Source organism: Sesamum indicum, linkage group LG13 (genome assembly GCF_026168435.1).
Source record: "Sesamum indicum cultivar Baizhima isolate 11 linkage group LG13, ASM2616843v1, whole genome shotgun sequence".
In the NCBI taxonomy this organism is placed as follows: Eukaryota; Viridiplantae; Streptophyta; class Magnoliopsida; order Lamiales; family Pedaliaceae; genus Sesamum; species Sesamum indicum.
The window spans coordinates 8,017,067-8,040,945 of NC_142669.1; the positions used below are offsets into that span (position 1 = coordinate 8,017,067).

Sequence of the window (23,879 nt, forward strand, 5' to 3'; positions counted from 1 at the left end):
TATGTACAATCAACTTTTGTATATTTAATAATTAGTCACATTGTACATGAATATCATTTAGTTGAATCCGGGCAAATTCTTATTAAATTAATAAATAATTAAATTATCCATTAATTAATAAAATTACGTGATCACAACATAATTGATTTATAAAATTTCACTGTAATAATCTTTTTGAATTTATCCTTGAATTCTATTTTTGAACTATATTTGGTTGGATAGTGTAGGAAATTAGGCCTATACCACTATCATACAAATAGCTCATGTTGTTTGACAAGAATATTTAACCTGATGTCTCAGACGGCCCCTGTAAATGCAAACATCTACAATTGTGTTTACATGGTTTCTTCCTCCCCTGCCAACACAGAATGCGTAGCTATACTCATCTCAACAATTCATTTACATTTACCGGCCTCATTATATGCTACTTACTAGTACAGCGTGGTCACACAACAATCGAGTGGAAACAGGGAGGGAGCATTTCCTTAAGAGGAAGAAGACTAAGATGTGCATTTGTTAAAACTTTTTCCTATAATGCACATTGTAGAGCTTTTCCTATAATGTACAATCTCAAGTTGTGAAATAAATGTGACTTTTGCAGGTTCCGATACAAATTGTCTTTGTTGGAGGAAAAGGAGAGCCGCGAAAAGTGATCTGTTTGTATTTTGGTGCACTTCTCCCATTGTCATTCACCTCCAACAAGGATTTCTTTCCAACCATGCATTCAACTGTTCCAGAATCTGTGTACCAGTTATAGTCATCCTCACTTAACAGAAGAACCGTCGTCGCTGCAAATGGAAAGTGTAAGCTACTTAAATAATTGATTCTCAGTGGAAAACCTATGGTATGCAGTGCGCTTAAACATCTTATCAAAGTACAACAGTAAATGAGGGAAATGATTAATTGTTAGTTCACTAATCAATTTCTGTAGGAGTCGTGGGTTCTGGGGACAAGGGATGACCCGATAATAAATTTGTACAGATGAGCCAAATGACTTACATGAAATTTGGATTCCCGCATCTTTTCCAGTAACTCAGCAATCTCATGCTGCTTCAGAACTGTAGAATTTAGTGCCTAAAGCATACGCAAAATGAATAAATTCGTTTACTCTAAAATCATAAATAAAGTCAAGCAAGTATGACGGATCATTACCCTTTTCGTCTTATCAAGATCAAACTCAACAGACTTGATTCTGTCCAGAGATCGAGTAAGCAATTGCTCCTTCTCCAACGGAATTTCAACAGGCTTCTTGTTGAGTTCTTCCAACAAAGTCTCCAGTCTCTGGAGACGCTGCACACATGGAAGGACCCTATCCTCTGCAGCAACAGCCGCTGTACCAACAGGCGAGCGTCTATTGTGTTCTGGTTCATTTTCCAGTGCATTGGACGGATAAATGTAGGTCTGCCTCCTCCAATACTCAACACATGCATTCTGGATAAATTCGAGAAGCTTGATCGTAATAGATATTACTGTTCTTGTATACCGGTAACCTCTCTTCACAACTTTCTCTTGGATGGAATCCAACCAATACATAACCAGTGTACCTGATACACAATGTTTTAACCGTAATTTTAGGGGATGATATGAGAAAATGGGGTTACACTGTGGGGAACAGTCATAATTTATTTCTCGGCTAAGCGACCATGAAATTTTCCAAAGATCGCTGGCAATACAGTTGACAAAATCTTCGCAAACCTTTTATTTAAAAAAGGGTATACAAGCAAAGGAGATTTAAGCATGGAAGCACCAGCATCACTAAAAATGCAATTCTTCTAGTTACTACGTTTGTAATAAAAAGGAAATGGAAGGCACTGCAATAACTTAAAAGTAAGAGGAAAAACAGAAGTGCAGTGATATAGTGCAAGGACATACTTTCGACTCTTGATCTTGCATTGCTACTTGAAGTTTCAAGAACATTGACATTGAAAGACTCATCTTCTGGTCCTTGCTCATTGTCGCTATCTTTATCAGCTGGACTGAAATGATCATCACAACTATAGTAGATACATGGATCTGAAGTTCTGGCCTGCAAACATTAAAATATATATCAATCAAATGCATATGTACTGGAACCCTAGTGTCCATGTGTGACCACACACATGTACATATGTTTGTGAGTTTTTACACACGAATGGGGGAGGTTTTTCCGGAGGAACAAGATGCAATATATCACTCAGTCTTCTGTGTATTATGCCCAGTGCAAAATATGTTGTACTTGTTATTGAGAACTAATGACAGTGATTGGCATGTTATCAGACTTACTTCTTCATGCACTGGGGTAAGTCGTGAAATGAGTGTGCTATTTCTTTCAGTAGGAGAGCAAGGATCATCATCAGATCCTGATTCAATAGCAGATGTACCACTGCATCTTCCCTGATATTTGATACACTAAAAAAGGTTACAAACATTCTATTAATGAACTAAATACTACTTTATGCATTAACTACCTTCAGTGGCTGAATTTGAATATATGAGTCAAAATTCTGCTGATCACTGGCTGGTTTGCTGATTTGCCTCACAAAAGTTGATTCTGCATTATAGACAAGCTGCAACCAAACAGATACTTTAGAATAGCACAAAATGATGTTAGTTCCAGGAAGTACATGAACCATCTATTTATGTACCTTCATGATTTCAGGATCATTCCATGGACCCTTATTAGACCTCAGGCAACCTCCCTCAACATTACATGTGCATGATCCACCCAAAAAGTCAGGCAATTGACTGGGGATAAACAACAAAAGTTGGATGAACTTTTCATATGAAAATTTTATTTTAGATAACAATAAGTCTCAAGCAAACCTTGGATCAACGACTTCCTGTAGCTTACCCAAAGATTTAGGATCCAAAACCTGTAGTACAGACCAAATATGTGTAATCCAACGAAGCTGCAGTAAATGGAAAAAACAGGGCAAGGGATGGAATAAAAGCAATGCATATACATTACATGGATTTTTGCAATAGTTTTTGGATCCAAAAACTTCTGTGCAGCAGGCCATAGCAACTTCTTGAAGCCAGGTCCAGCATTAACAACATACATTCGATGGAGTGTCTGGATAAAATTTGAACATTTGGAGAAAAATTATCACTTATGAGTTCTGGAGTATGTTGGTGTCCATGTTTTGGAAGAAAAGGATTGACTACAGAATAATGAGAAGTACCTCAGGATAGTAACTATTATCAATCTTTGCCAGGGCTGACAATAGACTAGCAGCAGTTGTCGTGAAATTTTTGATCCCCTGCAATCACCATTTATGACGGCATTTTGTACAACATTATAATCTTATCTCAGTGTGAGTCAACATACATGAGAAGAAAACTTATTAAAACAATCTAGACCCTGGCACTCAATCGAATGAAAAAATTCTTAACCTAATGATAAATAGATCCTCATACTATATAAGACTAGAATTTGGAGCACCTATGGTCCCATAAGTCAATTAGTACAAAAACTGGATGGAATATTCCATTTTCCTTGCAAAGGTAATAAAAATTATTCATAGATTTGTTAAAACAGAAGCAGCATTAAATATGTTTAAACAATTCAATCACAGACCAGGCCTTGAACGTCCAAAATTGTGGTGGTTGAGCATATCCGTTTCTTAGCAGCAATGGAACAAGCTGGGAACTTCTCATATATAGCCTTCTCAAATTCCTGAACATGATATTTTACGTATCTCTCAATCGAAGTGATGCGCACTAGCTTACTTGGATGAGCTTTTCCAAGCCTTTCTATATAAACAGGCCGGCCTTCTCTATCAACTCCATGATATCCTTGGGGATAATACTGCAAGACTTCTTCAAGCTCCTCGAATACAAAGTCCTGAAAATCAATAATCAGTGAGCAGTATAGTACAGCATTTTATGCTGAAGCCTCCCCTACCTCCCTCAAACAACAAATTGTGAGATTAAATTCTGGACCTGTAAGTAGAAGGAAAAATGAAATGTCCCATGGTAAGCATGGGAACCTATCAAGGATCATGAGCACAGTTCAGTACATGAGAAAACCACTAAGAAATCTATTTCCAATTTTATCATGTCATGCCTCATTACCTCCAATATGGTGTCTGTTCCATATTCCATCCTCCAGTTAAGCATTTCTTCCCACATCTGGATGGTCTGATCAATGTCGAAGTCTCTTGCTTTGAGAAATCTGTGTATCAGAAATTAATAATATAAGCATATAAACTTTTGGGTCCGCTGCAGTAAAACAAGACAGAAGAGTATCAGTAAACAGGCACACCACCCCCTAAATGTCATGCAACTCCCCTAAATTATTATTTTTCACAAACCTGAATGCATTTAACAAACATGTAGATGAGCTCACCCATCAAAATAATGCTTTTCATCCTTTTCTCCAGCAAGAAATAATATCAAACAACTATAGCCAAATCACTGGTTTCACATTACTTGAAGTCAAAGGATTTCAGTAGGAACCACCACCAACAGTTGACATCCTTGATGTGGAGCATGCAATGTGGAAAGGAAGGCGAACCAAAGGAAAGCATATTTGACGAAAAGCGAACCAGGGAACAACTCACCTAAGCAAGGTATGGTAGTCGTCATGTCTAACTGGCAACAAATCTCTGTCAAGAAGTTTTTGACGCAGGTCACAAACAGCACTCTCCTCTCTTGGGTCATGGATGTCCTCAATGGAAAAGGAAGGCACTCTAAAATCAACTTTCCTTTTCCCTCTTCTTTTCAGAGAATGAGTAAACTTGTTTGAAGCATTTAAGGCCTTCTTCTTCAGAGACCCAATTTTTGATCTCCTTCTTTCATCTTCAGAGTTCTCGTAATCTGATTTCCTCTCCCTTGTTTCATCATTCACCTCCACTCCTTCTAGGCCTAACCATATCAAATAATGATATTAAGTGCAAAAGTCAAGAGACAAAATAATAATCTGAGAATGGTAAAAGTGTTTCCTAAGATTATTCTCTATTGACAAGGAATTATATGCCAGAAGCATTTGAATTATGATTCAAGCAACACACCTGACATTTTGGCCAGGTTCAGAAGGAAGAGGCTAAAGGAGAAGAGAGTCGATCCTCAATGTTCAAGAGATGCAGTTCCCAAACAAAACCATCTCAAGTTGAACTACATCAGATGATAAATCAATGGATTAGCATCACAAAATTAATTATGCAGTCTAATCTACATATAGTTCATATAGGAGAAAGTAACTAACCAAAAATCATGCTTATGGATCTTTGTAACAAAAACGTCAAACAATAAACTTCAAGCTCTTATAATACATTATTCGTGGTTCCAACCAGTCGTGAAAATCATTACTGGAGAAGACTTCTATTCCCCTATAACTTTTTCCATATAGTCTTATAAGCTTGCACACAACCTTATTATAGAAAATTTTAACTTTTTTCCCAAAGGGCAATAACTTTAACCCTTTTCTTCTCACAAAACGTCTTAAATTAAGCAACTATCAGCGACCTAAAGCAGATCTGGAAATTCTGCAGAAGCACAACCTTGTCCAGCTTTTGCAATGTCATGCAAACTGCTCGGCTCCTAATTATTAACTGTACTAAGGTAGAGATACTATTTAAACCGATCCAGATCAACAAGAAGATACCAGATTAACAGTGGCTTATTAAAAACAGCTCAAATGACCTTGTCAGCCACACAACCGACACGTTCAGAAAACTTCAACAAAACTGCAAAATTACGACCGTGCAACCAAAATAGATAAGAAGAAAAGTTTATTAAGTAATCTCAGAGTAAAGGAATAATTATGCCGTTCATCCATTCTACACCAACCAACAATACATAAACTGAATATCGAACAATGCCGTCAAATTTCCCCTCAGATCTTAGCTCGCCGCACAATTGAGAGGTAACAAAATATTTCATAGCAAAACACACATTTCGGTACAGAAACACACGCATCCACACCTCCCGAGATTCTACCCAAAAAAAAATAATAATAATAATAACAAAAACCAACCTTACATGAACCCTAGACCAATCTCAGCTGGATCGCAATCGCAGAAGCCTATTGCATTGGCATCTCTCTTCCCCAAATTTTCAGGTATACGACAAGGATCCGAACATACAACCAGAATCCTCCTCCGAAATCCAAATTTCCTCAGAGAAACTCCGCCATATTTCCCTCTAGCGACGAGAGATTGAATGAAAACGAAAGATCTGAAAATAGCATACAAAAACAATAAACAAATACATATACATATGCGTGTGTGTCTGTAAGTATGTATGTGTATGTATGTATGTATGTATAGGTTCTCTCTCTCTCTCTCTCTCTCTCTCTCTCTCTCCACTCAACCAAAATCAGAAAGCTTCGAGCGTTTCCTTTTTATTTGTTCACCCGCTCGCTTTCCCTTTTATTCTCTCTTACGTGTCTTTTCTTCCTCTTTTCTCCATTTTTCAATTAAAGAAAAAAGTACTGGCGGTAAAAGAGGAGGGAGCAAACGCCATCCGCCTCCGATGTACAAAATTAAAAAGAAAAAGTTACGGCGTGCCGGTATTTTTTACCCGTTAAGATTTAAACCCATATAGGAATAAAGTCGTTACCCACCCAATCTGTTCACCTACACCCTAGGCCCGGTATTTTTACCCCGTACGGATAATTAATTTATTTTTACTAAAAATAGTTACTTATATTCTTTTATAATTTAAAAATATTACTATTCTTGAATTTATCTAATTAAAAAATATTTTTTAAAATTTTACATTACTCGCCTGCATAGATTTAAACATGTCATACGCTATAATTACATTACGTGCAATGCTTGAGACGTCTTTTGTTCAAACCTTTTGCTTTCATGGTAATTAAAGAAAAATTGTTAGTTCAATATTAGATGGAGTGTTAGCTATAACTTGTGGTGATAATATAAATATTAAATTGTTTGGTTGTTTAAACGTCGTGTCATAATTATAGTCTTATCACTACAAATAATTATGGCAACGTAAATTAATAAATCTTTTGAGCAGTCTTCATTCATGATGGGAATTAGACTCGTTTTTTTAGCTTTGATGCCAATTAATAGACTAAGCACAAGTTCGTAAACCAAAAAGGATGCATGCCAAAAGTTGTATTAATAACTTTGATGCACTATAATTTTTAAATTATATAACTTGATTGTGATTCTCACCACGAGAACAATCACATACACGAGTGTTAGTAGGATATAATACCTTATCGACCATGAAAGTCCAGCTTAAATCTATTTTTGTTGAATCAAACTAGTTAACTAGTCAATTAACTAATACATTTAGCCCTTGTGAATCATGATCGTTACAATTCATGTTTTTGTTTGTGATGCGATGTGTAATAATAATTGATACTCCGTTACATGAGATATTGTCTATTCTAACTTTATAAGATTTATAAGTCTATTCTTAAAAATATGCTCCTAGCGAGATAAAACATTGTGATTTATAAATTGCCAAACTCATTTGGTATTGATGTGAAATCCATGTGATGGAATATACCGATCATAACAGTGAAAAGACTATAACACCACTCGAAAAGGCAGAATACCTTTACACGACAAGAACCTACATATTTTTTACTCGGGTTGAGTCACGCCTGACTGACACAAACCATTGAGCCGGAACCACAATCGTCTTTCATCCTATACCGAGTAACTCGAGATCCCACCAAGTAGACCCCTACAAGGACAAATATTTGATCCTATAAACACTCCAGCAACTATTTTAGGTTACGGTACGCCATTATTACACTAAACAAAAGTACTATTTACTTTTCCTTCCGACCCCACATTAGCGGACTTAAAAAAGCATCAAAAACTCTTTGCTGGAGACCACCCATCAAATCTAACCATCAGTTCATCTTTATCAAATTCTTAAACATTTCTGAATCAAACTATTTTTAAGACTACCTCAATCTCCGCAACGGGTCAATAAAGCAGTATTAATTTATAAATTAATCAACAATAAACATATTGTTCTGTAGCACGTGAGAAGTAAATAGCAAATGAAGGCACATGATGGAGATGCGTGCATTAAATTTGTGGTAGTTTATTTAAGAGGGAGAAAAGGGAAAAGAAAAAAATGAATGGGGGGGGGGGGGGTGTAGTGTAGTTGGGGTAGTTTGAAGTAGCTGGGGAAGTAGGGGGAATTGATTCACAGTTTACAAGGTGCAACCACTCCAACAATATTTAAGGCCAATTACGGACCACAAGTGTGTGTGTGTGTGTGAATTGAATTCGTTTTCAGGTAGAATAAGTCCTTTGAAGTTGAGGTGTTTTCATTTTCTAACTTAGGGGGGTTGGGATTAGCAGAGCCTGACCACCCTGACCTGTGACGAATCTCCAGGCCCCAATATAATGTACTAGTACGGATATGAATTAACCATTTTATGCTGTTATTTTTGATGCAGTACTTTGTTTTTTCTTCTTACATATTATAAAATTGCATTTACATGCTGACGTTTTGCATTGAACGAGTACGATGCACGGGATTTTAATGCTATGTTCGTTATGTTACTTTCTAACCTTAAACTGGAGATGATTGTCAACCCTCCTCCCCTCCCCTCCAACCAAAAACATTGAAACTTAAGAGGGAATCTATGTACCTTAAATTTAAAAAATTGAAAATAAAAAAGTATAATTGATTATTGCGGATAACGAGGAATATAAATATATGAGAACCATGATGTGTGAGCTTGATGGTTGAGGTTGGAGTCCATGAATAAATTCGAGTCTTATCAGATGTGCGGATATTTGTTTCAATTTTATGTGATTTTATTGTAATTTATTTTATTATTTTTAATTATATTGATATATTGATTGAATAAATGCATTGTTCAATTTATTGCTCAATATGTATAAATGCCCTAAAAGAGCTATTTAAAAGGTGGGTCGAATTCTCTATTCAAATTATGTTGTATTTTTATTATATTTAATAAATAATTTTGAAGAAAAATAATGTACACCGATTTTTAACTGATTATATAATGATAGTAGCCAGCCATTCAGTGAAAACTAAACTTTACTTACTAATGTGTTGGTCTATGGTGATTTAGAGAAAAAAATATCTTGACGTATTTTCATAAAAAGGAATATTTCATATAACGGTTCAATTATCTTTTTCTACTAATTAAAACAAAAAGAAAACATGGTTCTCTAAAAGAGTAGCCTCCCGTTGCAGCGAACTCTCTAGTAACTAAATATGAAATGCATATGATGTTGGCAAGCGTACAAACGAGAAGCTTGAGTGACTTATAAATCCTCGAACCACCTTTGCGCCTTTTCAACTATGAGACTCCTACGAATCAAAATAGATAGTACTCATGTAAAGAGATACCAATCGAGTCGCAAATCCAAAAGGCCAACATCAATTTTTCGAAAAACAGAGTCCAAACCAACCGAGACCCACCCTCCCCCAAAGACAGTGTCAAAATCTTTCAAAAATAATACCAAACATACATCACATTATGCAATACACCTAACAAAATCAAAACACACATCTTTGAAAACTTACCTAAAAAACAACTGGAAACATGGCGGCCCCACGAGCAAAGTCAAAAAACACTTGTGTAGCAGCCACTGTGGTGCTGGTGCAGGAGCAGTGGCAGCATAGGCTTTGCTTCAGCCCTGAAACACACTGTCACTGAGTTATTGACCTTTTAACATTTTGTCCAGAACTAATTGGTATTAATTATAATTTGGACTTATATATAGCTATTGTCGTTCCAAAATATAGGTCAAGGTATTTTTGGTAGATTTAGAGATGGTTGCTACTCCAAAAGTAATAGGTATCTTCATAATCCAACAATATGTGTGCAAAACGCACACACACAGTTGAACCACATCGGGCAATAGTTCTCCAATACTAAAGTCAGTAATCGAGGATTTATGGATACTGCAGGGGTACATAATAAGACGGGCAGCACAAGTCTTATTTGATAGCTGGAGGGCCGACATTTGTACTATTGATGTCAGGATAATCTAATATTCACGATGAGTTCATACCTATTAAAATTTTTATGAACCTTAAATTCTGATCGTAAAGACCTTAATTGATTCGACATTAAATTTTCAAAATTTGTCCGAACATCCAAATATTATATTTTTCTATAAAATATTGATAAGATTATTCCCAGGCAGCTATAAAAGTCAATATTTAAGTGGAGGAGGATGAGAAGAAAAGATGTTATAAATGAGAAAAAGAAAGAGAATGGGTAGGAGTTATAGGACATAATTCCATGAGTAGTTGAATGATGAAACATAGCACCAATACTGTCCCTTCATAGTGGCACACATCATACCTCAACCCAACCTCCTTATATAGTATTATATTAGCATTCATGAGAAATTTTTTTTACCGATAATTACACTCTTCTATTCTGAGATAGTGTAATTACACATAAATCTTATATATTTAGAAAATTACATTTAGTATTTTTTGGTTTTGTTTCCGTCTAACAAATAAATTTCTCAATTGGTCAAAATTCACTGAATTTGCTAATTTTAATTAAAAAAAAAAAGTGTAAAGAAAATTAATATTTACCCTTAACTGACTTAAAACTGACTTATTGCGAGTCAAATAATTTTTTTGAACTAAAGTGAAGATATATCTCCTTATTGCATTAACGCGTGAACATGTTTGAGAGTAATTTGATTATAAAAAGATTTATTTGACACGCTATAAGTTAATAATAAGTCAATTGTGGGTAAATATATATCTTTTTGATTTTTTGTATATATCAATAAATTCAGTAAATTTTGACTAATGGAGGGACTTATTTGTTAGACAATAGCAAATCTCAAGTGTGTTAAATGTAATTTTTCAAATCACAAGAGGTCTATTTGTAATTTACACCAAACTTTAGAAAAGGAGAATGTAGTTATCTCTTTTTTTTTTTTTGTTTAAAAAACAGCTTGCAGTACGAACACATGCTAAAAGCGTCAGGAAATTTTCAACAGTATTTATGTAATATAATTTTACCTTTTCGCCCATTATTTTGATGAAAGGACTCATCTCAACCACATGTCCTTAGGGCATTTCAGGAATTACAAATTTACTATTCGCAATTTGTCCCTTCTATAACCATAGTCCTCAATTATGATTTGATTCTATTTTGAGTGTATTTAATTATGATTGCATCAGTATTTATATTCCTGTTTTAGTTACTATATATAAAAGCTATATATTTAAAATATTTTTTTCAAGATATATAACATACATTTTATACACATAATATACACCGATAGTTGCGATATATTAGACACGTGCTCGAAATAGGATAGAAATTCAACAAATATAGTTCTGTGAGATATATGTCGTTTTGTGATTTTCTTACAAAATTGAATAAATATGGCAATTGTCGTGAATTCAGAATAACGAAATGATGTGATGAAATAAAATGAAAAACTCAAGTAAAAATATGAGATTGAGAAGAAATAAATTATGTAAGCGAAGGTGGAGTGTTTGGAATATGAAGAATAGAGCTTAAATTAGTGCATGGCGTCTAGAAAAATAGGAGAAAAATCGAGCAGTGGTGTTGTTGAAAAAGCTTAATCAGCTATCTTGTTGGCTTACCTAGACCCGACCCTACTGGAGTTATCTTTAAAAAAAATATACCAGCAACAAGAGATCATGCCAGGTCAACAAAAAACATAGAGGGTTCGTTACTTGTTGTTTCCATCAACTGATCCAACTTGTTACAATGTCCCTTTTGGCGCCCTTTTATGCTGACATGAACTATGATGTATAGAATACGACTAATGTGGTGACTTTTGTGTTCGGTACTGGTCCTATTGGTACAGGCCTTATTGTTGGGCATTGTCCCTCACAATATGGCTGTTACCCTTGTTATCTACCAAAAGTTTTTAGACCAACTAGGTAGAGCGGATGGGGGTCTGACTCTTTAATTTGAATTTGGGCTGAATTTGATCATTGAAATTGGAAAAATATTTGCTTTAGACATCAATGTCCAAGGATGCAATCACTATGCATCAATTATGTCGGTGAGTTGGTTCAAAACACAAAAGTTGTGCTTACTTGTAGGATATTTTTCCTTTCAATTTATTGAAAAAAAATATCTCACCACAATTCACTTTTCGAATATATATATATATATATATATCACATCAATTATAATCATTACATTTTATTTTTTACTTATAACACCTTTTACACATTGTATTAATTATTATTGTACATTTATCTCGTAGCCAAAATCACATACTAACAAAAAAACTCATCTCAACCCATTTTTTTCCTAAGATGAGATGAAATAAAAACAAAATCATTCCACCAGAGGCTTTTACAGCATCTGCCATGAAAATCTCTAAGATGGGAAAACTTTCACTTATTTCATGTGTAGTTCCGATCAAAGAAGAAAATGAGAGAGGGCCCCGTGAATAAGTACACCCCCACATCATTGATATGTCAAGATCTAGTCCCCCCCTTGGGAAATATCTCTTGTCAGAGGTTTATACTTAGGATTGGGAGAATTAAATAAGTGTGAACCAAATTTCTACTATTGGAGTAGTATAAAATTTATTGCAGTTTGCGACAACACGAGGTTATGTATGCCTTGGTGGATCATTGATTCCGGTCGTAGGTCGTTGGTCACTTTATGTTTTTGAAATAGTATTAAGATATAAGAAAAGAGCAAATTGTTAGGCTTGTTGGGAGGTTTCTAACTAAAATCCTTCGATGTCTAAATCAGTATCTTGCCATAAATGAAGTATAACTGGTGTAATTATAGTGTTTGAAACGGTACACTTATCTGTACCACGTGTCATGATCCCGCCTTATGTGTTGTCAGGGAATCAACGGTGCAGAGAATGGGTCATCTGAGTTGGGTCGCTGGGACGGGGCGGACGATCCAACCTGAATATTAAGGGTGCGGATCCATGTGATAATTTCTTCTTTTTGTGGGTATTTATGTAATTGCAATAATAATTAGTTATTCCTCTTCTTACACACATAATATATAAATATGAAATGAAATAGAAGATGTTTAAGATGCAATATAGAATGAGGGGGTGTTTTGCAAGTCCGAGGAAATAGTTCAGTTCCCATTCATATGAAATAAATGGAGATTGCATGAAGAAGGCAATGAACAGCGACAAAAGGTTGGGAATTGGAGAAATGGAGAGGACAAGTCATTTTCTTCCACACAAACGGAACAGTAGAACGGACACACTACACTTATTGTCACTCTCCTCGGTACCACACATGCATCCACCAAACACCCACACCCACCGCATCTCTCTCTCTCTCTCTCTACGTGTCACGGCAGTTGTATGCATTTGTAGTAGGAAAATTCTTATCACGTCCAAAGAAATCACAAAGCAATTTGTATTTTGATAACTTTCTTTTAATTATAAACTAATTACATAACAAGTTTAGTTTGAGTCCGACCAAACTGGTCCTATGTTTCGGTCAACATAAACAATTATTACGTTTCAATCCTATAAAAAAATAAAACATCAAATTGTGCAAAATGCCTCAACCAAAAAAAAGAAAGAAAAGATGGAACATTGATATATATATATATATATATGTTGTGCAATAAAAAAATAAAATATATATAAACACATAATAAAGAAACAAATTAAATTTAATCAGAATCAATCAAATCAAAACTAATCACAGGAAGATTACATCATAACAGCCATTAATTAATATATAATTTCAAAAACAAATATACAATTTGAAGTACCTAATAAACCCTTCTTACACTCAGAAGAGCATCAAATGTTGATATAGTTGTGAGTGTGCTCACAATGAAGTGATCTGTAGTCCCATAATTATAGGACGCAACCCGTCGTTATGGAATGAGTCGACTTACATTTTATCCCTCTATATTTTTTAAAATAATTAAATATTTTTTAGTATTTTAAAAATTAAAAAAAATCCCTCATAATTTCTAAAGTTCTGCACGAAAACCCTTTTTCATTAGAAACTAACATAAAGTGAGGGTGCACTCGCGCGTGATGTGGGTGGACATGGATTTTTTTTGCAGGTTTTGACTTTTTTTTTGTTGTTAATTTACGAAAATGACCCTATATTGTGTTTAAAGTTACCCTAATCAAATATACTTGTTTTAATATTATTTTTAATAACATTTTTTACATTTTTGTACCTCTAAAAAATAAATAATTTTATCGTTAAATATATTTATTTAAATATCAAAATAAAAAAATATTTTTATAAAATTATAATTTAAATTAAAAAATCAATTGAAATCATAATACAAAAAATAATATACCAACATCATCTTTAAAATTTAGATATTTATATCGATGTAAATTTAATAAGAACGATACTTTATTAATTAATTTAAATTAATACTCAATTAAAATATGTTTTAATATACTATTTACTATGAATAATATTTATATAAAATTTTATTGAAGACATAAAAATAATCATATCAGGCGACAGCTATGGTCCAGTCCATCCATAGCCGACCGTGATGCAACGGTGGCCTAGCGCCGGGAAGGACGGCGGGCAGCATGAAGCCGTCAGAGTGGGTGGCGGGTGCACGGTGGGAGGGTGAGAGGGCCCAGGGGTGGGAGGTGGAGGGGGATGGGTTAATTATATATCTTTTTATTTTTTATAAATAATAATTTATATTTTATATCTATAATTATAATATATTTACATATTGTATTCAATTAAATCTTAATCCTTAATAATTTAAGATCTAAAAATTGAGAAAGATTGTTTTAATCCTACAGCTATTATACAATCTAAAAAATTCCAACGGCTATGAAAGAATTTTTATCTGAATTATGAAAATACGATGGGATGATATGCAATTTGACCTTACGGAATGCCCACGTATGTTCGACAAACCCACACACATCCGACAATGGGGTCTGCCGGATTCTCCGCTGTGTCCATTTCACCAACCCGGACGAGGCGGAGGAGTCTAGGGGTCATTCAGGAAATACTTCACATGTTCTATTAAAACTATATTATGTCTAAATCTATCTTGTCATTACTCATCCAACGAAATCTCGAAAAGAATGCTGACAGCTATGGGAAGTGGTCATCAAATAGATAAAGAAAGCTCATAGATTAAGACATAATAATAAATAAACACTTTACTGGTCTCTAATCGAGTTATAAAACCTATTTTAACCCTTCCAAGATCAGAGGATAAGATAAAGCCACCAGAATATTTAAGATTTCAGCTATGTTCTTTCTTTCATCTTTATTATCACTATTAGGACATGATACAGTCTTAGTGCGCAACTGCATATTAAGACGTTTATCCCATAGCATACTTCTGAGTCCAGGATCGAGCAGTGGTCTCGTACTTGACTCTATCAGTCTTGTACATGTGAGCAATCTCAGGAACAAGGGGGTCGTCTGGGTTTGGATCGGTCAACAACGAGCAGATAGAGAGCAGCACCTGAGTAGAAACCCGTCATCAGATAGGCAATTAGAGGTGAGCAATTGACAGTTTCCAATGAAGGGGAGGGTGAATAAAAGGCATGTTATTGGTGGGAACTAAAATCAAAAAACAAGTTGGAATTAAGAAGAAATCGATATGATACCTTTGATATCGTTAGGGCGGGGCTCCACTGATCTTTGAGGATATCTAGGCAGATACTACCGTTGCTGTTGATATTGGGATGATAAACCTTGGTTTTGAAAGATACCTGCTTGGTGCACAAGTAGACAGAAGAATCAAGATTATCCATCAAGTTTTATCAACAATAGTTAATTAAAAGTAACACCAGAAGTAAAGAAGTCAATTTAGTCACGTCCCACGACCAAGGTCCTTGAGGTCACAATACAACAGTTCAAACAGCCTGGAGCAGGAGTTGCATAGATCTAGCTGAATTTAACTTGTATGTGATCCATGATGATGGAAACATTGATTAACCCCACCTATATTCTTTCTGCCTAGTTGCTTCACATACTAGAAAAAATATATAAGACGTGGTTTCCTATACTCTATACCACATCTTGAAGACAATGTGCAATAAGTAACATTGCCTTTGCACTTCTACAACAACATCTACTAATATGTGACGAGGGATTGTTCCAGACTAAAGCCTGAGCACCATAGTCTTGTACCGACTATTATGTTAAATTCATACTAAGTCAAGAATCATGGAGAATACATAATTAAACCAATCAGTGGACAAAATGGAAGGAAGCGTAGGTTACCTTGGGGGGTTTAAATGGATAATCAGGTGGAAAATGAATAGTCACAAGAAACACCCCCCCAGAGAATGGGCTGTCTGAAGGACCCATAATGGTAGCTTGCCAATGGAACATATCTTCACCAACAGGCCCTGCAACATGTTACGAAAGCATTTTGAACTTAAACAAACAAAATAAATTCAAATATTTACTCCAAATGTGACAGAGGCCAAAGTTCAAGAGATCAATATTGCTATAGGTCGTAAGTCCCTGCTTCCCCGCAGCCAGTGTAAGTAGGATTTTTAAGGGAAAAAAAATGGCAGCATGTCTAAAATAGGTGAAGATTAACAAGAAATCGCAGCTAAACCCTGCAACACAGCCTGTCAGAAATAAGAGAGAAGAACCAACTACTCAAGACACTGGAAAATATGTAAAGCCTCAATTGGATTTACTGCAATTACTATCTGTCAGACTCTCTAGTATTATCACTTTCTTTAAGGTCCTCAGCTGCCATTTTATTATGTTAACTTCTTCCATTTTTAAATATCATTATCAATCACCCAAACTAATAAGGTGGTAAATCAACAATTTCTAGAATAAATTAAGTGCAAGCAACAGCATCTTGACCACAACCCATTAACCTCCTTCCTTGAAGGTAAAGTAACATCGAGAATAACAGGTAGAGAGTCAAACTTGCAGTCACAACAATTTCCATCAGTTGAACACCTGACAAGAGACCGAGTTCGGAATTCCAACAGGAAAAAGAACAGACCAAGTGATCAAGGTTTTTGATGTTGGGTGCACCGAAAAGACTACTGGTTACTATGCTGAGAAACTATTTTTTTGGCTGTGTCTTAATGTGCTTGATTTGAACAGAATGCATATAAGTGTAACAACCACAACTTGATTAACAATTGTATTTGGCAGAGAGTCACATCTCACATGCATTGCAGTTCTTTGGTGTGAGGCACTGGGATGTCCCAAGCTCTTACCTTTTGGGAGAGCTCCAAGGATGTTGGCAGACAGACTTCTAAATAATTCATCTTAATGGTCATGAGGATTTCTAAGTCTTCATCGTTGTATTCTCTCTCTTAATAAAGGTTCATTTTTTACAACCACAATGCAACTTACACAACCGTAGGAAAAACTCGATGAGGCTTTCAGCAGAATATACCAAAAAGAACTTTTCAAGACAGATATGAGCCAAAAATAAGGAAAAGAATGATTATGATTACGGACCAGCACTGCAGGAGGCAGGAGGGTCCTTTTGCAAGTCCTTCAACTCTTTCTGGATTCTCTTGGAAGCCATCAGAATATCTTCTCAACAAACACCTATACAGCAAAATATTTCGTTGAGAAGGACTCTACGAAGAATGTCAAGCATAAGCATAAGTGTAAGAAAGTAATAATAGTATTCCAGGGATGTAAACTCGAACATCTATAACAAGGTCAAGTACTTACAAGCAAAACAATAAGCGAATAAAACTAATATGGGACTCTGTATAACCAAGATAATCCTAGTTAACCAACAACCATTCTTCACAGCCAACACAAAATCGCATGAAGCTACTCCGCGTGTACTGGCAGCAATAATTCTCCACTCACAACCCAATACAAAATCTGTGCTTTCCTTCAATTCCTTTTTCTTTTACTTTCTCGCCAAGTAGAACAAAAAACAATCAAAATTAACTAGAAAAAATTGAACTAACCCGAGTCCATCACGAAGCCTAATCTACAATCCACCCAATGTTAAATTTTCAAACCAAAATCAACAGAAACAAAAGCGAAAACGCATAGTCCGGGGTCTCCCTTCATTCGTACAGCCATACTAGCGATTTCAGATACACAAACACCAGAAGAAATAACAAGTAAAACTTAAAACGCATCCCAAAGTATAAATTGCAAAAAAATACTAACAAATCCAATAGAATAACAAAAGAAACAAGAAACATTCACAAACAAGAATTCCACACCATATGATCAAATAACAACACTATCGAAATCCAAATCAAATAACATGCATGAATATTAACCCACAATTTTCGATCAAGAAATTCTTCCGGAGAGAAGAGAAAACAGATTCCAGGAAACCCAAAACTGAAGCAACCCCCAAAATTTAGGAAGATAGTTTCTGACGATTAGCACCTTCAAAGAGAGAGAGAGAGAGAGAGAGAGAGACCTGATTGAAGCAAATAGATACTGTTGCGGAGAAGGGGTTGTAGGGAATTGAATAAATACGAGAAGAGAAGAAGCTGCCTTTTTGCGCTTTGCATCAGTAATAATCTGATGCGGCCACCCTTATATACACCTTCACCACCTCCCATCCCCATTGGCGGTGCCCAAAAGTGCCTTAATAATCAATACCGCACACGTGTGTTTACAGGATCGTGTTTTCCTCCTCCTATTTATTTATTTTCTTTTAATACCATAAAGTCAATATCCCATGTGATTTTTTATTTTAATTAATTGCATTAATAATCCCTTAAAATTATTTATCAATTTCACTCCTCACTTCTCAAATTTGATCTGTTTAAATTAAAATTTATAATTTTAAAAATTATAACAATTTTAATATTTTTCCACAATTAGCGAAAAATTCCACATTATTAGTCATATCAACACCTAAGTTGAGATTTATCGCGAATTTGATGACGTGGCAATTCAATTTTTTCCAAGTCTAAAAGAAAATTATTACGTGATGATATAACGAGTTCTTTTTAAAATTGAAATTTTTTTTTTGTCAAGTCATTTTTTAAAACATAATACGATGGACTGTCACATCATCAAATTCATCGGAAAAAACCCAATTTAAGCGCTGGCATAGCTGGTGACGTGAATTTTTCAGTTAAATTGATCCAAAAAAATTAAAATTATCACAATTTTTAAGTTATCAGACCAAACCACAATTACCTCGTGTATATTCTTCAACCATACATTTAAATATTAATATTAATTAAATGTGTCGATAATTTTATATTATATATTCTTTAAAATAATAAACTAAAAAATATCATGAGTGTCAATTATCATATAAAAATGCGATTTAAACAGACAATATTCCATATTTACGGTCGGATTTCTTTGGCGTGCATTTAGATTTGAGCACTCTTAAATGTTTCATATATTTTTAATTCATTTATTAATGGAATTAAAATTCTAGATTTATTTCGATTTTAGGACCAAATAGCTGGTGTGATTGAATTATTTATTTGCTAACTATAATTAACTAAATCTGTGAAAATTAAAAAAAAATTATTATTTTTAATTTATTGTATTTTATTGATAGAGTTGAATATTTGTTATGAAAAACATTGATGTACTTAATAAAATTAAATGTCTTGACGTGATCGGAGTTTCGGGTGATTTGGTCTGAGTTAAATTTGAAAACATACCTACAAAATAGAGGTCAGGGCACTAGGAAGTCTCTTAGTTGAGGATACTCCGAACCTTATGTCATAACGAGATCATGAGGTCTAATATAAATCGGAACAATTGCTCATACATGCATTCAATAATTTAACTGAATAAATAATGGGTCGAAGGTATTTACAGTATTTTCTCAATTTACACATAGTATCATGTGTATCCAATCATCTACCGCTGTAATTTTGGGTTAATTGAGTTGTTTTGGTTGGACATGCCCAACTCGAGTCAATAGACTTGGATCTTAGGCTCCCCTGCATAATATATGTATCTTTTGGGGTATAGTTGGGGATGTAAACGAGTTGGACTTGAACTGAACTTGACCATATTTTACCGGTTTGAGCTCAAGCTCAAAGCACATATAAAGAACTCAAACTCGAGCTCATGAGCTCATCCCATCGAGTTGAACTCGAGCTCAAACTCATCAGCACAATTTGTACCTCGAGCTTAACTTGTACCCTATTTTTTTTTTTTTTTTTTTTTGGAAAAATCTATACAATAAGTTGAGTCAATTTTTTGTTAATCAACGAACTATTTAAAAAGCCAAATAAATCATACAAAGCCACAATACAAATAGATTGCATATATGTATCGTAGTATAAATATATACTCACAAATAAATATATTTTTAATTAATTATTAGAACTTATTAATTTATAAAAGTACACGAGATTACAAATTGATATTGAAATATAATATAAAAAAAATTCATATGCTTCATATTAAATAACTATTTGCAAAATAGAATATCGAATTTATTAAATTATCAATTAATCTTATTTTATATAGAAATTAGTCAACATAAATAAAAATATTATATTTTATTATTATTTAAAATTAAATATGAATAGTCATTAATAGTTGTAATATATGGTGAATTTTGTATAAAGTTGATACAATATTAAATATGTCTCGTGAGATCTCAAGCAAAAATTTTCTGACTCGAGCTTGTGAGCCCGCTCGACTGATCCGGCACTTCTAGATGTAATTTTCTTTTGTCATTTTTCTCATATCATAATATATTTTATGATATAATTATTTTTTTAAAAAAACACAAAATATATGTTTTTTTTCAGAAAAAAATTAAAACTAATTACTCTTATTTAAGCTGCCATTGGCTGCCTGGTGGAAGAAGCATATGATCTGATGGGACGCACGGGAGCTGATACGTGGTGGGTAAACCACTAATCTTGGAGCGATCATTATAGCAATCCAAAGAAAAATTAAAAATTTACCAAAGCAAAACGTGTAATCATTCATAGCACACTTCGCCGATTCACATTTCGCTTCAGTTCTGACAAATTTATGATCCAGAGCAATTCTTTTCCTTTTTCTTTCTCGCCAAAGGTGGGATTTTGCCAGCGTGAAAATCCAGCTTTGTTCTGCGTTTTTAACCATAAAGAACCAAAAGGGTATTTGGTATTAGGGGAGCTCTTATAGTGATTCTTGATCTTGTTCGCAATCAGCAAAGAAAGATTCAGCTTTTGCCTATTAAGATTTCTGTGTGTTAGAAGAAGGTTCTGTGTCTCGTCTGGATGCCTTTTCTTGATTTTTGCTATTAAACGATTGGTGTGACTCTGTTTTGTGATTGTTGGGGAAGACAAGAATGTGTATGATTTAGATATCTGATGTGTGGGGGTGGGCATTTTGATCTCTGTTGGGATCTTCAACATTAGAACTGAGAGGGGCGAAAAAAAGTCACTTTTTCTGGATAAATTATCTGTGGTAATATGCATGATGATAAGCTTTAATTTGCATTAAAATCATTAGCTATATGGAATTTTAATCAATTTTGGAGTTTCAAGTTAACAGAGACTTCTGTTTTTAGGTGGTTAGAAGGTCATATCCCAATCCTTTAATTTGCTGTTATTCAGTTCTGTCATTCTATGTAGCATTTGGTGGCTCTTGATTTCCCGGTAGAGGATTGAGGGTGGAGAGTTGGATGGTGATTGGGGTGTTATGGACTTTGGATTAGGCGTTTGTGTTTCCTAGTTTTCGGTGGAAACCTTGTATCTTGTGTTTTTTGTACTCTTGTTTTCTTTAAGAATACATAGGAAGGAAGGAAGCCCGTGTTTAATTTTGGAAAACTTAGAAGCATTTGTCGTTCTAAGTTACTTTCATATTTTACTTTCGTCGATGTGATACTATAGTCCCATTCTTACTCCTTTTGTTTTTGTTTTCGTATTCGTTTTGCATAGGCTACTACTTAGCACACCCTTTTTAACTGAACATGGGAGGTGTAGTTGGTAAGGATGAATCTCATAAGGCTTTAATGCAAGAGACAAAGCTTGAAGCCAAAATAATTGAGGCCGTGCGCAAGAGAGAAGCTCAGGGGAGTTCGATGAAGTCCTTTAACAGCATTATCTTAAAATTTCCCAAGATTGACGAGAGTTTCAGGAAATGCAAAACCACATTCGAAGAATTTGGTAAGTATTCTTCAATAGGTACATATTTTTACGGCTACTATCTGTGGTTTTTATGCTGTGAAATCTGAAGATCAATGTTCGTTGTCGGTTGGAAATTGTTAACTTGTTGTTTCCTATGAAATCGGACCATTCTTTAGTTTCTTCCTTTTAAATTCTTATGAACATTTGCATGCTCTTAATGGTGGGTTTGGTGCCGAATTCTTCTGTTCTCCGCTCATCCCAATAAAAATACATGCGAATACTTGAAAAGCCTTGTAACTAGAATCTGTCTGTTTGTCCTAATAGATGAGGATGGAAATGGTTCGATAGAGCCACAAGAGCTGAAACACTGCTTCCGCAAGCTGGAGATTAAGTTCACTGATGAGGAGATCGATGATCTATTTGAGGCATGTGATATAAATGAAGACATGAGAATAAAATTCAACGAATTTATCGTTCTGCTTTGCCTCGTCTATCTTCTGAAGGAATATCCAACTGCCGAGCAAGATGTATCCAGAATACTCTATTAAGTTTATTGCTTCACCAGTTTTGTTATAAATGAATCTGACATTTAAAATGCCTTCTTATGTTTGGTGCTTGCTTTTGCTTTCAATTAAGAGATGATACATGAATGACAAAAATTTTTAAATTGCGTAGACCATCGCAGGCTTTTTTCGTCATTCTTTCTCATTTCTGGGAGCTCCTTTTATCACCAAGAACTCGAGTTCAGATTTTTCCCTCCACCAATATGTTACTTGTTTGTACTCCATGACATTGATAGAAATCGCAGAGAGGAATGCCAAATCTCGAGGCTACTTTTGAGACATTAGTGGATACATTTGTGTTTTTGGACAAGAACAGGGACGGTTATGTGAGCAGAAATGAGATGGTCCATGCGATTAATGAAACTACCACAGGAGAACGGTCTTCTGGGAGAATAGCCATGAAAAGATTCGGTCAGTACTGTCTCTCTCTCTCTCACACACACACAAACCATGTACATGCCGATTCTTCTTATTATTGGAAGTCGGTAGCTGATTCTGATCTAGACTCAGTTTCATAATATGGTTATTCAAAAAATTCTATTTTCGCTTGTGAAATTTTGATGCTCATCAAGCCCTTTGTTGCCGCTTTGTGCAGAGGAAATGGACTGGGACAAGAACGGAATGGTAAACTTCAAGGAATTTCTTTTTGCTTTTACTCATTGGGTCGGGATTGAAGATATGGACGACGAGGAAGGGGAAGGCAACATGTGATCGAAATTTTCAAAGCAAGTCATATAGTGATTCAAGATCCTGCCCGCATAGTTTTCCTGAAGAGAGGTGATCCTGGCTGCAGACCATTATCTGCCTTTTCCAATAATTCTGATAGTTAAGGAATGAAGATCGAATCCTGTTATGGGCTCTCCACATTTATGATGTAAATGGACTATCTCCATGTCCAAATTGCATCACCAGGAAACTGCAGATGCCACCCCGTTTTGCTATATAGGCTATGTTTTTTCTGCTGTTGTTTTCAAATTCGACGTTAGGCGCTACAGTGTAGGGTACGGTTGGATTGCTGGCAGAACAAGGAAAATAGTGATTCTGATGTATAGAAGCTCGCGTCTCATATTAGTTGCAGACAGTTTCTGGATCAATTTATATAATGGGGTTTCGTTTTTGTCCTTCTGTTCTTGCTTGTTTAATTGAGTTATGAAGATTGGTACTGTCCTAGTATAAGATTGTAGTAAATCAAGACTCCACTGCTACAAAAGATGCTTCTAACTTCTAGTTCAAAAGTGCTTTTGTTTTTAAGTCTTAGAAGGCAGCAAGTGTTTTTTTAAAGTCAAAAGTTGAAAACATTCACGACCAACACCCTCAGTATTTTCAGTTGGTCTGTAACCAGTTCCAGAGGAATGTCTGTCTGTTAAGAGCTCCAAACGATGCCGTAAATGACTCT

General features: G+C 34.9%; 3 protein-coding genes across 6 annotated transcripts; 1 reads left to right on the plus strand and 2 right to left on the minus strand.

Annotated features, from left to right (window-relative positions):
- Positions 1-282: 282 nt before the first annotated feature.
- LOC105176551 (phosphatidylinositol/phosphatidylcholine transfer protein SFH13) lies at positions 283-6,323 on the minus strand. Its single transcript, XM_011099392.3, has 15 exons — positions 5,957-6,323; positions 4,992-5,094; positions 4,542-4,845; positions 4,054-4,153; positions 3,557-3,823; positions 3,162-3,239; positions 2,948-3,052; positions 2,803-2,852; positions 2,625-2,724; positions 2,448-2,546; positions 2,263-2,373; positions 1,873-2,026; positions 1,153-1,544; positions 1,000-1,074; positions 283-788 (listed from the first exon to the last, which is right to left on the minus strand). The coding sequence occupies exons 2-15, from the start codon at positions 4,996-4,998 to the stop codon at positions 768-770; spliced, it is 1,863 nt and encodes a 620-aa protein (XP_011097694.1). The 5' UTR covers positions 4,999-5,094; positions 5,957-6,323; the 3' UTR covers positions 283-767.
- An 8,689-nt stretch (positions 6,324-15,012) lies between these two features.
- On the minus strand, positions 15,013-18,425 carry LOC105176552 (ubiquitin-conjugating enzyme E2 28). Of its 2 annotated transcripts, none has more exons than XM_011099393.3 (5): positions 18,290-18,425; positions 17,350-17,442; positions 16,135-16,262; positions 15,516-15,620; positions 15,013-15,370 (listed from the first exon to the last, which is right to left on the minus strand). In XM_011099393.3, the coding sequence occupies exons 2-5, from the start codon at positions 17,417-17,419 to the stop codon at positions 15,227-15,229; spliced, it is 447 nt and encodes a 148-aa protein (XP_011097695.1). In that variant the 5' UTR covers positions 17,420-17,442; positions 18,290-18,425; the 3' UTR covers positions 15,013-15,226. The 2 variants fall into 2 exon arrangements, with proteins under 2 accessions (XP_011097695.1, XP_011097696.1); XM_011099394.3 differs by lacking the exon at positions 18,290-18,425 and adding an exon at positions 18,148-18,283.
- A 2,190-nt stretch (positions 18,426-20,615) lies between these two features.
- LOC105176553 (putative calcium-binding protein CML21) lies at positions 20,616-23,604 on the plus strand. Of its 3 annotated transcripts, none has more exons than XM_011099397.3 (5): positions 20,616-20,705; positions 21,732-21,959; positions 22,245-22,447; positions 22,720-22,894; positions 23,079-23,604. In XM_011099397.3, exons 2-5 carry the CDS (start codon positions 21,764-21,766, stop codon positions 23,192-23,194), a joined length of 690 nt encoding a protein of 229 aa, XP_011097699.1. In that variant the 5' UTR covers positions 20,616-20,705; positions 21,732-21,763; the 3' UTR covers positions 23,195-23,604. The 3 variants fall into 3 exon arrangements, with proteins under 3 accessions (XP_011097699.1, XP_011097697.1, XP_011097698.1); XM_011099395.3 differs by lacking the exon at positions 20,616-20,705 and adding an exon at positions 20,720-21,050; XM_011099396.3 differs by lacking the exon at positions 20,616-20,705 and adding an exon at positions 20,721-20,880.
- The last annotated feature ends 275 nt before the right edge of the window (positions 23,605-23,879 follow it).